Source organism: Penicillium psychrofluorescens (genome assembly GCF_964197705.1).
Source record: "Penicillium psychrofluorescens genome assembly, chromosome: 5".
Classification (NCBI taxonomy): Eukaryota; Fungi; Ascomycota; class Eurotiomycetes; order Eurotiales; family Aspergillaceae; genus Penicillium; species Penicillium psychrofluorescens.
In genome coordinates, this window is record NC_133443.1 from 1012788 (window position 1) to 1026119 (window position 13332).

The following is a 13332-nucleotide window of genomic DNA, read 5'->3' on the forward strand; positions in this document are numbered from 1 at the left end:
GAAGCCCTAGTAGGGTGGCTACCATATTAACCAGACATGACTCCGGCACGATCAGCCGGTCTCGCGGACTTCCTATATTCCACGGCTGCCACTCTAATTCGGCCAAGACCAACGAGACGGCTTCATGCACTCTCGGACGCTGGCGGTGACAGCATGATGCTCATCCTTCGGACGTGTTGTTGAATTTTCTCCTTCGCTGAGAGCGGACACTCGACGGTCTCGACAGTGCCACTCTTCTCCGGCTCCTCCGGGGTCGGCTCGCGGCTGACTCGAGACGTCAGGGTGCTGTGGCAGATTGGTCAGACTCGGTCGCTCAAGGAGTTTATGCGTGGGCGATAAGACTGACTCGGCATCGGAGAAGAAGGCAGGCAACTCTTCCTTTCTGAAGTTGGTGGGAGGGCCCTGCATGCATTACCATCAGCATCGATTCCTCAAAATGGAACACGGCAGTCAACTCACGATTTCAAGCACCCTCGGCTTGGGTGTGAATGGTGACTTGATGCACCGGATGATCTGACGAAAACACTCCATTCTTGAAGTTTTTTTTTCCCGGCTTCGATCTGTGGAAGACGGCACACAGGGGATTCTTCGACGTTTATGAAGCGATGAAACGATGCTGATGCAAGTCGAGGTATCTGGGTATCTTGGAACAATGAAAAGCAACAACGAAAAGCAATGCTCCGGTGGTGAAACAAATGCTATAACAACGAGAGACAGGAGGATCAAACGAGGGACTGGGGACGATAACGCCTAAAAAAGAAACGGAAAGAACGGAAACACTGCAGATGCGCTATGACATTGAGGCGTCGGTGAGAGAAACAAAAGAGGATACCGGCCGGGGTACATATATAATAAGCGTACGAAGTAAGTTACATACGGGGCAGCCGCTCCATCTGCAGTATGCAAATCCATGCTGATCCCGGCCTTGTCAGGGACCGATGGATCCTCCGATCAACGGGATTGCCCATCCTGTGGCATGGAACGATAATAGGCCCGGCAAGATCACGGCAAGTCCTGGCCGCTGGTCTCCCTTTCCTGGGGACTAGTGTATGTGTGTGACACATTCCAGTGTCTCGCTCGCTGCCCTGGCCACGCTTGTTCCCCTGGCAGCCCAAAGTTCTCTGTTAGTTGTTTCTCCCCTTCCAGGTACCGCATCATCTGCCGAAACTCCGGAACAATACGCCGCCTATTGTTACAGGCAGCAAGTGGCGAGCAAGTCGTCATAGGCCTGTGCCCTGCAGGGAAAGCATAGGCCGACTGCACTCAAAGGACATCAGTGGAGACAAGAGAGTAAGAGAGTGGAGAGCAGACAAACGGCCTCTGCCTCAAAGGGGCAAAAAGGAGAAACGCGAGATTTCGGCCTCGCGTGCTGCTGAAAGATCTCCATCGCGCATTCTTCGCCGTCCCTTGGACAGTGCAGACTCGGAACTCGGCGCGATTTTAAGGTTTTGGGCTAGTGTTTCCCCAGTGCAGATTGAAAAACACGCCCGTCTGCTGGATCGGGTATGCGCATGAACATACCCCGAGGGCCTGGCACGGTGCCTGACTGGGACTGCTGCCTCCTCCTGTCAATGTCGATAGCTTCTTACAATTAAACTCAGGTTGGCCTGTGTGCCCATTCTTCCTTTCTTTGTCGTGACCGGGGATTGCCTGTTTCGTAATTCGGCTGGCGCATTACTGTAATCTCAATGATGAACGCGCGGTCGATCCTCATCACCGGACCTGCGCCCTGCATGGATCGATCATGGATTCGTCACTGACAGGGGTGATCATGGAAGACTACTTACTATACACAGTATGTAATACTCATTCTGGAATGAGCTGTACCATTTCCCTACTGTTTTGGGGAGAGTCACGATACACTGTACACGCATGAAAAAACAAAACAATAAAGCTCTCAGATTGCAGCATATGTGCTTGCCAGAAAGCTAATGTACTCAAATTCCTCGACACATGGCATGAACACAGCCCCTCCCCCCCCCCGGTCCAATTCTCAATCCCCAACCTAGACCAGTCCAGTCCGGCCCAGGATGCGGCTGAGCTCCATTCCCTCGCTTCTTCGTTCCTTCCTTTGTGCAACCCAGCTTCCTGCACACGGCAAAACGCCACATGAATATAACCGAAAATACGAGACAGCAGGAAGCAGAAAACGCCCTTGCGTCCGCATCCCGGGTGGGTTTTTGTTGGTTGTTATTTTGGTGGTTCATCCCTTGCGTCAGAGTAATGCTCCGAGGGACTTGGCGCGCTCCCACCCTGTTCAGCTGCAGGTACCGGTTTTTAGTACGCATTCCAGACAAAGGAGATAGAGATACATACATTAGAGGGAAGGTGGGTTTGTTGTGTGTTGGGATTATTATTCTGCTTCTCTTTCTAAACAGATGCTATTATTATATTTTTGGTGGGTGAATGGAGGCCGGGCCCTAACTAAGCCCCAGACGTCTAAACTAGTAATTCACAAGGAAGATGACTGGTCAACTTAGGACCATCGCTCGATCCATGGTGGAAACAAGACCATTTACAGGTTTTGAGCATTGATTTTAGGCCAACTCCCGTTTTTCCGATCTCGGTACCTGTCACGAAACATCTATTCTCTCAAGGGACCCGTGACTGGACGACCGGCATGCGGTGGAGTCCTCGCAACGTAAGGCTTGAGGTTGGCGCATATCGTGTATCATGAAGTAACACCGCCGTAATAACTAACAGATGCTTGACTTGGCTTGCATTCTTGATGCTCATCGAAACTTCCACGGGCCGCCCTAGGCGGGCTGCTAACTTCCATTCCACTCGTTGAGCTAGAGATAAGCTTGATTGACATGGTTTACATTTATGTTGGTTTCCTCAGTGACTGGATGGTTCGGGACTAGAACATAAGAAGGTGAGTTCGTGTATTATCGGGGTTGTTTAGTACTGCTATGCCGAGGAATTCAAGTTCCTTAGAGCTCAGAGATAGACCCATAAGCCAGGGTGGAAGAGCAAATATATACACAAAAAAGATACCATGATGTGGATGATTTGATACACATTGAGCTTAGATAAATCCCTCATTATGCCCTACATATATTCAAGATCTCATAACAACTCACAATCCCACGATCTATTTCGGGTAGTCTTTGATGTGGTGGCTCTTCAGCTTCACGAACTGCTCGAACCCAAATCGGCTGAGAGTCACGCCTCGGCCCGAGTTCTTCCAGCCGGTCCAAGCCAGGTCCTATCGAATAAAATGTTAGAATAGTTTAGATTGGAAGGATACCAAAACTCACCGGAGCAGGATAGTCAGCGCGGTTGACAAACACAGTCCCCGCCTCGACCCGCTCCATCAGCTTCTCCGCCGTAGCAATATCCTTCGTCCAAAGACTAGCTGTCAGACCGAACTCGCTATCATTCATCAGCCGAATAGCCTCGTCATCGCCCGATACCTTCATGACAGGAATGACCGGGCCAAATGTCTCCTCCGTCATAACGAGCATGTCATGGTTCACACCCGTGAGCAGAGTAGGCTTGACATAGTTTCCATTGGGGGGAAAGTTCTCAAACGTCTCGTTAGCAGGTGTCTCATCCTTTGCGCCCTTCTTGACTGCATCCGCAACGTGCGCCAGGATCATCTCCCTTGCGCGCTTGGAGATAACAGGCCCGATCTGAGTCTTGGGATCAGAGGGCTCGCCGACGCGATACTTGCTCAGCACGTTCTTGACCTCCGCCACGAAGCCATCGTAGACCTTCTCGTGAACGTACACGCGCTCGAGTGCGCAGCAGCTCTGTCCGCTGTTGAAGATCGCGCCGTCGACAATCTCCTCCGCTGCCCAGGCCACATCCACATCGTCCCGCACGTACGCTGGGTCCTTGCCGCCCAGCTCAAGACCCACGTTCACAATCCGGTCGGCGGCTGCTTTCTGCACGGCCAGACCACCGGCCACCGAGCCGGTGAAGCAGATGTGGTTCACTAGCGGAGAGCGGACCAATGTCTCAATGAGGGTCAGGGACCCGCAGTGGAAGTACTGGATCACATCTTTGGGAAGACCGGCCTCGTAGAAGGCCGAGGCGACCTGCTCAACGATGGTCGGGGTCTGGGGAGAGGGTTTCAGGATGACCGCATTTCCTGCCAGGATCGCAGGGATCAAGCTGTTGACCAGAATGAGGTAGGGGTACTAGGAAAACGATGACCTTAGTTGGGGTCTTGAAGTGATAGAAAGCGAAAAAGAAACAAACAAACTCACGTTCCATGCAAAGATGATCAGCGCCACACCCACCGGCTGGCGTTTGATATACCGTCGAAAGCCCTTTTCTTCCTCGCCTGGGACAACGCCTTCCTCACCAAGCACCGACGTACTAATGCGGTTCAGGTAGTGGCTGCGCTTGATGGCCGTTGCGATTTCCACGCCGGTATACGCAATAGGCCGGCCCATCTGCTCGGAGACTTCGCGAGCGAGCTCATCCTTCTTCTTCTCTAGGATCGCCAATGCCCGCGACACGATCTGCTGTCTCTGCTCCAGGGTGGTGGACTGCGAGAACGATCGAAAGGCGGCCTGGGCGGTCTCGGGGATGCGAGTCAGGTCATCAGATGAGATGCCCGTGCGAGTGAGGATCGGGGCATTTGTGGCGGGGGAGATGGTCGTGATGGTTTCGAGAGACATGATGTGATGGGTGGTGTTGAACCGGGAAGTGTTGGAGAAGAGACACGATGAGGGGCAACTACGACACCGGCTCTTATCAGTTTATCTGATTTTATCTTATCGCAACAATGACATCGTTTATCTGTTCGTTTCCTATTTAACCTCCCTTAGGGGGAAGAACGCTTCACAGGTCCCTCACCAGCCGTGCGCCAGCCCAGGCGTATAAGTAGTTGTGCTGGTACCAATTGACAAAGGTTGTCCGGCCTGCAATCCGCGGATAAGTGGCCCAAGACCCGCCAAGGACAACATGATGCTTTCCATCAAAGAAATCCGCTGGAAAAAAAAAAAGTGAGCAAGCAGACAAGACTGTAAGGGTTGAGGGATCACTTACAAGTATAGCCCGGGTAGATCTCCATGGGCTTGAATCCCTCGTGCGGCGACAACGGCGAACTCGTCCATTCCCAGACGCCGCCTAGTTCACCCTGGCCGGCGAGTCGGTCGCCCTGTGCGGTAACTGGGGTCGGGTGCCAGTGGCGGAACCCAACGTTGCAACCGTCGAGGTTCAAGAATACGGGCAGCCCGCTCCGAGATGGCGGCTTGTGACCGTTTGTGGACAACCCGTTGGTTCCGTTGCTGCCAATCCGATTAGTTATTCTCTCTCGTCTCGAACAGGAGTGGGCTAGACAAACCTCGTGGGATGAGAATCTCGGCCGTTAAGCTGGGCAGAATGCTGATAAATGCTCTTGACCTCATCGAGAGTAGGGATGCGACACTTGGTCCATTCGGCATAGCCGGCCAGCTCATCATAGGAAGCCATCAACGGCCAATCCTCGGCAAGCCTCAAGGGGACGGGGCCAAACACAGTCCGAATGGCATATTTATCCAAGGATTCGTCCGTGGCTGAACCGTTGCCGTTCTGTGAGAGGCCACCATTCTGGGAAATTTGGGTCCAGGAGGCTGGCCGTGTTTGAATCTGATTAATCTGCAAGTACTTTGCGTATTCGCCGTTGGTGATCGGGCGGGCTTGAGCCTCGAAAGAGTGCACCGCCACTGTCCTCTGAGGCTTTTCATTATCCCAGCCGAAAGAGCTCCGGGGCAGTACGTTCTCATTCGAGTCGTCCAGGCCAATAGCCAATCGCTGCTCCGGAATAGTGAACCACTCATTCGGTTTTGCGTTGGTCTTTGCTTGCTGGGCTAGGTGCGCGAAGTCAGGTCGTTCCACGCCGACAGGAGGCAGCACTTTGTCGCTCTGGAGCAGCATGTACAAGAAGGTCTCCAGGTGCATCGCTTCATGCTCGAGACTAATCCAGAGCGCTTCCGCAAGACTCCGGTCTGTGATGGGTCCCCCGTTGATCAGTGCCCGGACGCGGCTGCGGACGCGTTCTTGGTAATCTAGGATCTCGTCCAGCGGCGGCCACTCGTCAGGCGCCTCGCTGTGGGAATGGCACTGCTTGGGGTCATTGACATCGGGGTCAATGCCGCGTTCAAAGATCTGGCGGTACGAGCTGGGTTCCGTCGGCTTGTCTCCAAGCACTCGTGTGAGATGAATATCTAGTGCGGTTAGTGTGGAGATGCGGGGATCTTCAATTTGTCAGGACAAACCACAAAAGGTGGGAAGATGACCCAGATAGAAAATCAGCGAGTTGCGGAGCTCGATGGGCTTGGACCAGAGCTCCTCACGAGGGATCATGGTCTTGGTGATGATATCCCAGGTGGTCCAGAGAGTCTGGAAGTCCTTGGACTGCGGAACGGGATGGCCGGCATATTGGGCAGGATCGGTGGGAAGCGGATGGGCAGAAGGCGACAGCAGATGGAGATCTAGCAGGGACGCGGTGAGCATGATGGGAGAGGGAGAGAGGGAGAGAGGGAGGAGGGAGGGAGGGAAGAGAGAGAGAGAGGGAGAGGGAGTGTGTGCAAGTGAGTGAAGAGTGAGTCAGTGGAGAGCAAGTGTATGTGATCGGGACATATGGAGAGCAGAGACGATGACGTAAACACGCACGGTAAGTGTCGGCGTCATTGCCAAACTCGGCCTGAGCAATTAACGCAGCCTCGCGCCATAAAACATCCCGTTGCTGGCGATTGTACTTGACTGACTCTTCAAAGTGCAGCTTCTCGCCTTTCCCAATGGCCCGGCCATTGATCACTACGTCCACCTTGGGCGAGTAGTACGCGTGGTGTCGCCCGCCAGGCACATCGTACGCCGTGACAATCTCCCACTCGTCGGCCTTGAACGCGTCGAACCCCAGAACGCGATTCGCGTGGACCAGCCCATTCTCATAGAATTGATGCGTGACGCCCTCGGAGTCATTGTACGCCTTGAACACCCGGTCCGGGTCCTGGCAGGCGTCCAGGCCAATGATCATCAGGTCCCCCGGACTCAACGATTTCGCAAAACCAGCGAGGAATTCCGGGGCAGTGGAGCGGCTAAAGTTACCGATGGAGGATCCAATGGACAATACCACGGTCGGCCTCGTCCGATTCTCTGCATTCTGCAGCCAGACGAGGCCATCGTCGTACGTGCCATGAAGACCATGCAGTCCCACATACGCGAACCCCTCTGGGTTGATCTCGGAAAAGGTCCGCTTCAGTTCATCCAGAGAGAGATCCAACGCATAGTAGTCCACCGGCTTCTTCGTGCGCTCGCACTCCCGGAGCAAGATCTCGACCTTGCGCAGATTTCTAGAGAAAAAGTGTCAGAAAGTCTGCGAGGGCATCGACGCTCTACGACGCATAATCCAGGCTGCGGATGCAGAGCAAGAACAACAGACCCACTACCAAGCTCCACGACCTGGGCATTCTTCGGAATCCGTTCGACGATGCGCTTCGCGTTGGCGGTCAACACCTCGATCTCCGTGTTGGTCAGGTAGTACTCGTCCAGGTACGTGATCTTCTCGAACAGCTTCAGCCCCTTGGCGTCGTATAGTAGTAGAGTGGGAAACGAGCGCGGAGTCCCCGCGGGAGGATCAATTTGACTGTAGATCTCATCCGCGAGAGAGAAATCCATGTCGCTCTGGTGGATATCCACGATCTCGACAGCATCCTCGGTGCGAACGGCCGACGGTGACATCTTGATTGCTAGAAATGTGATGCGGGCAAGTGGAAAGAGAAGACCGACCAAACGAAAGCAAGAACAATTGTTCAGGCAGCAAGGGGTACCTTGTGTTGTGCAGAAAGACCGAGTCTCTGTAGAACTGGTCTAGAAGAATGGCGCAATTGGGGGGGGGGGAGGAACTAGGGAGCCAGTGAAACCACAGCAAAGACTACACGGGTGTCTGACGAGAAAGTCAGAAACCCCAGGGCAATCAAGTTTATTATACCTGCGCGCCCCCCCCAAAGCGAGATCACCCCTCCGTCATCCTAATTGCAAACAGCCCCGCAAGTCTAGGGCCAGGCCGGCGCGGATTTACTTCGATCAGATTGGACTGCGCGATGCTACTCCATCCCGTGCATGCCGTCTGACGTCGCGCCGTTCCCACTCGTGCTGGCGTTCTACGCGGCCAGACAATGAAGATGTGGAGAGCCCCGGGCTGGATGGAGCCCCAGATGGCGGTCATAGCGCTGTTTGTCCTGTTTGACGGGATGCGTGGTTTTGTTCCTTTCTGTTTGCACGGTTTGGCCCCACAATCGACCGATCCATGACGATCCCCAACACAAGCCGGGTGTTCGAGAGTGAGTCGATGATGAAACCGGACCAAGACATTGTCGCTCGGTCGCGTTTCTTTGAGAGCTGGCCCGCGTCGTGGAACCGGGTCTTTCGTCGGAGTCGTCGCTGCGGCATAAATAACCCTTGGTCCGCCGCTTCCTTGATAATCAGATCACATCATGTTGTCGAACCTTATCCGCCGCATGCGCGGATGCAAGAAAGACTCCGATGTCGCCCGCCTCCGGTCGATGACCAATCGCCTCTCTAATGAGAGAGCGACACTTCAACAGGATCTCTCCGAAGCAGCCGAGACGATCACCTCGCTTCAGGCACAACTTGCCGAGTATGATCTCCTGGTGGCACATCTGCAATCCCGGACCCACATGTCTACCTCGCTGCCACTTGACATTCAGACAAGTATCCAAGCAAGCACAGACACCTGGATCGCGGACATCTGGCTCTCCTCCGACAACGAGTCGGGACCCCTCGCAGAAGCAGAACAACAATGGCAAGACGGATACCCCGGATTCGCGATGGACATTGTCTCGCGTACGATCTGCACCGATCCATTCCTGCCCCCGGTCGAAGAGATCCGCTGCCGCATCTTTGTAGCCGCCGTCCTACACACTCTGGGACGATGCGAAGAATCCAACAAGCGCGTGGACGTGGTCCTCCAGATGCTCTCGCGGCACTACCTCTTCGACAGCGCACACACCCGCCACTTCACCGGCATGGCGCATTTCGTCCGTGGACGGAATCTACTGACCCTGAAAGAATTCACCGAGGCCTACTGGTCGCTCGCCCGCGCGCTGTGCACCCCGGGGTATCACACCAAGACTCGCCACTACCAGCGGAAAGCGATCGAAGATTTCACTCGCGAAGAGGCTGTGGATGGGCACAGTGTCTCTTCCAAGGCATCCATTCGTCCCCTGCTTGGATCGGCTGACAGCAGAAGCTCACTCTGTCTAGTTTCCTCTGACGTCTCGCAGACCTCGCCTGACCACTCCATGGAGACAACCAGTTTCAATGTGCGAGAACCCGCATGCTCTCCGGCTCGATCGATCGATGAAATGGCTTTTGCTGATTCTACTACAGTTTTTCCCATACCTGATGAAGAGAAATAGTAGGAGTTTGACGACCAGTTTGATTTTCTAACGTCTTTGCAGGGATTCAGTAGTTCGATCTTGATTCTAGTCCGCCCGTGTATTGCCCGTGACCGATAGATTGCAGTCTTGACTCTTTTTTTTTCTTTTGCTGAGATAGAATAGCTAGACAATCCAATACTCTTTCATACATCTGGTTTCATCTCCAACTGCCGTAGAAACCCGCCCGAAAGATCGTGGTGGGGATCTCGATCTGACCGGTACAAACAAAGAAAGAAAAACGAAACGAAACGAGAAGAAAAAGAAACACCATCGAACAATGATATAACTAACATGCTCTTTGTCTATCGAATGGATGGAGAAACCCACCGACTGGCGCGTGCTATACTTCCTGACGATATAGATGCCTTCCGAAACGGGAAGTTTCAACACTTGAATCGATAAGGCAGACGTCACACCTGGTTCATACCCAAATTTTACCTTCTAATCACATTCTCTCTCTCTCTCTCTCTCTCTCTCTCCACCACACAACATACCCATCATTATCCATCGAAGCAACCACTCAACTTGACCCGATGCGACGGGATATTTGCTCTCCTTCCCAGCCAATATGGCAGGACAACGACGATGCCCTCGACCCAGACCACGCCGATGACCTGCCAGAGACTGGCGCCAAGAGTCCGCGGTACGACGAAGACCCTTCGCTTTGGGACCTCGAACACTGGGAATCGACACCTGTGTCCGCGCACGAAGACCAAGAATTCAAACAGAAGATTCACGAGCGATTCCAAAGCAAAGTCGAAGTCATGAACATGGTCCTGCCACTAAAGGCACCTACCATCCCTGATCCTGACCGTCTTATTACAAGAATGCATGGCCTCCGTATCTCGCTAGCCCTTTGCTCGATCTTCTACATCATCAAAGCAAAGGACTACGACTGTGCGCTGGTCGAAGCGCGAAATGTTCTCAAAAGGGCCCAGGAACTGGAGGACGGCGAAGGGTCCGTGGCAAGATGCCACTACTATCTGGGCCGTATCCAGTTCCTACGTAAGAGATACAGCCACGCCTACCAGGAATTTATGGTTACTCAGACCTGTTGCCCTGCCGGTCTCGAGCTTGAAGATGCTCCTGATGTAGAGTACTGGCTGAAGGAATGTCGTTCTGCAATAGCACGCGAACAACGAGCTCGCCTCCAGTTGCTGGCAGACGCAAACGAAAATGGACAGAAGAGGGGAAAGAAAAAGGAACAACACACTCGTTGCAAGGAATCTGCACCGGTGAAACGCAAGCGGGATCCCGCTCCCTTCGACTTGGTTATTCGGTCGAAACCCCAGTCAGAGACAGAGACCCAGCACCCATCGGGGAAAAAGGAAGAACGCCCAGCCAAACCAATCGTGTGGATTGTTCCCGACACTGAAGATCTTCCTCGCACTCGCATATCCAAAGCAAATGACTACATCGCGAGCTCCTCTCCTGATGGTCTGGACTGGATCCAGACTAGTGGACCTCGAATCAAGCAGAGTCGGTTTACTGTTCGATGTCATCCAGATCCGCAGGTGCCGCGTCCACGATCAATGAGCCTGTTCAAGAGGCTCCCTAAGGAAACATTCTATGGAGATGAACTGAGTGGTGGAGGAAAGCGTAAAGAGATTGATTGACAACGGGTTATGTGCTAAGGAGAAACTGGGGACTGGGGTGTTTTCTTGTTTCCTATGTACAATCTTGATTTATCATAGTTTCCTGAAGCAAGAGTTATTGCTTTTCTATGATTCCATTAGGTAGATGTTTATCACTTGCATTCCAGTGGACAAAGGCAGCTCTTGATCTTGAAATATATATCAACTTCCCAGATTGTTATCATTTATCAATTCAACACGCAATTTTGTTTCAAACAATTAAGGACAGTAGAAAATGTATCAGCATGTAACAGTCATTAATTTCTACCCTAACTTTTGCGTCCCATCTACTTTTGTTGTCTGATGATATTTCAGAGTGGCAGAGATTAATTGAGATGTTGAAGTCAATTAAAAGCTCTTTTTATAATATTAATATTAACAGCGGTAGATTGACATATGGCAGCCATGCCTTAAAAATGTGAACAAAAAAAAATTTCAGACAATCCTCAACCAGCCCATTATAACCAAATTCTGGTATCCGAGCATGCTAAGTACCCGGCGCACAAATCTATCGAGGTCCAGCCAAGCTGTTTCCAATCGTGTCTTGCGTTTAGCGTCCAACTTAGGCCCTCTTCGTTGGAGATGGTGCAGACAGTATTCGGCCGAAACTGTATGAGCTGGGCGCTCGTGGCATAGACACGACCGCTCTGGGAGATTTCTGAGTGACCCCACAGGCCTTGGATAGGACGTTTGAGACCGTCAGAGGGAACGGTGATATCGGCATTGGTACCAGGCTCGGAGTTGGCAAGCTGAACCGTCACGGTATTTACGTAAACTTCATATTCGAAGGGGGCAGCGGAGACCGAGGTAGACAGGAATAAAGAGACAAGAGCAGCGGAGATCGAGAACTTCATTTTGAATCGGTGGTAGTCCAGATGTTTCTGGGTGGTGGTTTCAGTGTTGGTTGTGTTTGTTTGGTGATTCACGTTCAAGAAAAAAAGGAGAATGTTTTTTGTTTGGATAGTTTGTATTGTGAGAGCAAGTATGAATGGTCATTAGCCTAACTTATATACCTTTTTTTGCGAGCCGAGTGGGCTCAATGCACCCTACCATGATAGGGTATGCTAGCTAAGTCGCCTCTGGTTTCCCAACTGCGCCAAACCCCAGTAATTGGGTTGCTAGGGGCAGCAGGTGTTTAGATTAATAGGACTAGGGCATGTTCGGCATGACAGGCCGATAGGCATTTCATGCCACCACATATTTGGATCCAGGACCGAAAAGTTTCTCTACAACATTGACTTGAGACCTATCAGTTAGGCTTGTATTGCATGAAGGTACTATATTGACTGTCAGTTTTCCAGCCGTTTGTTTGACATGGATCTTGTCTCTTTGTTTCGCGCTGGGTTGGCATCATGTTGAACTTCGAACGATGCATCGGCTTCGGTCATCTAAGCTCCCTCTATTGCATACCACATGAGCCGAGAGTGTGGATACTGAATAAAGTGGAGATTCTAATATGCAAGGAACGTTCCTTCCGATAATCTTGGCCAAAACAAGACTACTTCTAGCGATGGAATTACAGCCAAGACATTCAGGCCGCAATGCACCACCCACGATTAAGCCCACCCACTGGAGCATACAGTTACATCACCCAGGAATTCGCTTGGAGTACCCTTCTTATTAACACCTATTTATCTAGGTAGGTCTCACTTACAGACCAGAGTACTCTCAAAGCACAATGTTGATAAATCAATTTTAGTGGAAATGAATAAAGGGGTTTGGATCTATCACTGTAGTGATGTTAGGAATGTCAACACAACAACGCCTTTTTCTTTTGTCATCATTGATTCTACCATTCTCACGTGCTCTGGTTCAACACGAGCACTACAGGGACTACTTTGGGTTCTCAGAGTAATTCTTTCGGGTGTATCTAAAGCAAGTGACATCGGGCAAATGAACTATTGATTTACTGATTGGTTTCAGCAACGAAAAACCAGCACGGGAACATGTGCCCTTTGCGTATTGGTTGTCGTTGTCCACGACTTGAACAAGCCGATAACGCATGCTTTCTTTCAATTGAGCTGATTCTAGTTGTTTGGTGTGGGGTGCCAATGCTTAAGATGGTTTATCATAATGGGTGGGGTTTCTAGTCCTTGATACCGTAGAGAGCAATGCACTATTGGGGCCGGTAGGGCTCGGACTACTAACTGTGATTGCACCTAACAGAGATCCTAAAGAAATAACTTATGTTGTTATTATTGATTATACGGGAAATCCAGCATTTCCATCAAACACCTTGGTATTTCTCCTCGGCCATTTTTTTTAACATTTATGTGCAGGAAAGAGTAGAATCCTACGTC

The 13332-nt window shown here is 51.7% G+C and overlaps 5 protein-coding genes across 5 annotated transcripts; 2 read left to right on the forward strand and 3 right to left on the reverse strand.

The window, feature by feature from the left end:
• Positions 1-122: 122 nt before the first annotated feature.
• On the reverse strand, positions 123-531 carry PFLUO_LOCUS7649 (uncharacterized protein; the record flags this gene model as incomplete). Its single annotated transcript, XM_073785311.1, has 3 exons — positions 123-285; positions 347-402; positions 460-531. The coding sequence occupies 3 exons, from the start codon at positions 529-531 to the stop codon at positions 123-125; spliced, it is 291 nt and encodes a 96-aa protein (XP_073641679.1).
• Positions 532-3094: 2563 nt separating this feature from the next.
• PFLUO_LOCUS7650 (uncharacterized protein) lies at positions 3095-4631 on the reverse strand (the record flags this gene model as incomplete). Its single annotated transcript, XM_073785312.1, has 3 exons — positions 3095-3208; positions 3261-4145; positions 4215-4631. 3 exons carry the CDS (start codon positions 4629-4631, stop codon positions 3095-3097), a joined length of 1416 nt encoding a protein of 471 aa, XP_073641680.1.
• Positions 4632-4794: 163 nt separating this feature from the next.
• PFLUO_LOCUS7651 (uncharacterized protein) lies at positions 4795-7677 on the reverse strand (the record flags this gene model as incomplete). Its single annotated transcript, XM_073785313.1, has 6 exons — positions 4795-4943; positions 5002-5243; positions 5300-6161; positions 6213-6428; positions 6610-7289; positions 7379-7677. 6 exons carry the CDS (start codon positions 7675-7677, stop codon positions 4795-4797), a joined length of 2448 nt encoding a protein of 815 aa, XP_073641681.1.
• A 755-nt stretch (positions 7678-8432) lies between these two features.
• Positions 8433-9377, forward strand: PFLUO_LOCUS7652 (uncharacterized protein; the record flags this gene model as incomplete). The annotated part of the gene is made up of 1 exon (XM_073785314.1): positions 8433-9377. The coding sequence occupies one exon, from the start codon at positions 8433-8435 to the stop codon at positions 9375-9377; it is 945 nt and encodes a 314-aa protein (XP_073641682.1).
• A 554-nt stretch (positions 9378-9931) lies between these two features.
• Positions 9932-11014, forward strand: PFLUO_LOCUS7653 (uncharacterized protein; the record flags this gene model as incomplete). Its single annotated transcript, XM_073785315.1, has 1 exon — positions 9932-11014. The coding sequence occupies one exon, from the start codon at positions 9932-9934 to the stop codon at positions 11012-11014; it is 1083 nt and encodes a 360-aa protein (XP_073641683.1).
• Between the last annotated feature and the right edge of the window lie 2318 nt (positions 11015-13332).